This window comes from Nannobrachium achirus (assembly GCF_963921795.1).
Source record: "Nannobrachium achirus genome assembly, chromosome: 22".
Lineage (NCBI taxonomy): Eukaryota > Metazoa > Chordata > Actinopteri > Myctophiformes > Myctophidae > Nannobrachium > Nannobrachium achirus.
Window position 1 is genome coordinate 40,922,131 of NC_137829.1, and position 1,025 is coordinate 40,923,155.

The 1,025-nt window shown below is 50.1% G+C and overlaps 1 protein-coding gene across 1 annotated transcript in view; it reads right to left on the reverse strand.

Annotated features, from left to right (window-relative positions):
• The window catches only part of gli2a (GLI family zinc finger 2a), a gene marked incomplete at both ends in the record, with an annotated part of 141,292 nt that extends 140,748 nt beyond the window's left edge, over positions 1–544 (reverse strand). Inside the window, one exon of the mRNA XM_080752989.1 lies at positions 430–544. Coding sequence (XP_080609115.1) covers positions 430–544 — 115 coding nt within the window. The remainder of the gene's footprint in view (positions 1–429) is intronic.
• Between the last annotated feature and the right edge of the window lie 481 nt (positions 545–1,025).

The window sequence follows — 1,025 nt, forward strand, 5'->3', positions numbered from 1 at the left end:
TAAGGAGACGGCTGGGAAATTCAAAAACATTTTTTGTCCTTTTATCTTTGACAACGTGGATAATAATGAACGTAGTCCCTTCTTTGAGCCGCATTCGGACGCGGAAGCAGTCCCCTGGTCAAAATGTACTATTCTGTCCATAACGGCACATAATTCGGTAACGCCACTGAGTCAGATCATGCGTCGTTCGCACCATTCGCCGCAGCGACTCGGTCGCTACCGCTCCCTCGGTGGCGGCTCTCTGCGCTTATAGTGCCGTGAACGGTAGCGTCGGGTGGCTGGTAAATCCTTCATAGTGGTATCGAATCTCGCTCCTTGACACAGTAGGCATACCCAAAGCGTCCCCTCTTCCGACGCTTTACGGTACTTGACAAGGTGTCAGTTGTATGACGCTTTGAAGGTGAGAATATGTTGATGTAGTGTACGTACCCCTGGTCAGTGTGGTGGGAGAGGGCTTCTTTGGGAGGTCGGAGAAGCTGCTCCCGTCAATCCCCGCTCCTTTGCAGTCCTTCTTGTCAGCGGCTGTGGACCCAGAGGACTCCATGTGGGACAGACTCTGGACAGGACAACAAGAGAGGACACATTCCGGTTAAAGTCGTACACGGCGTACAGCAGGGTTCCCCGATTAGTTTTCCCCAAGGGCCGAATCGTGTCTAGGGTATCAAGCCGAGGGCCACATCATTGCAGGGGGCGACGGTGGCGTTCCCACTACTCCAGCGACAGTTTTCGTCGTTGTCGGGTGAAAATCTTGTATGTCCAAAACCGTTCATTTTGAATTTATCTTTTTAAAAATAATTTAAACTAGTGAAAACAGCCGATCTACAAGCACACAACGCCTCGCGGTGCGAGGCGTTGTGTGCTTGTATATCTGCTGTTTTCACTACTTTTGTGCGACGGCCTTGTATATGATTTGCGAAAGAACGTACAAATTTGGAGATACAAGATTTCCACCCCACAACGACGATATACTAGTCTTGCTGCTGCTCTTATACCACCATTATTACTGGGATTGGCGGGGGCCAGAC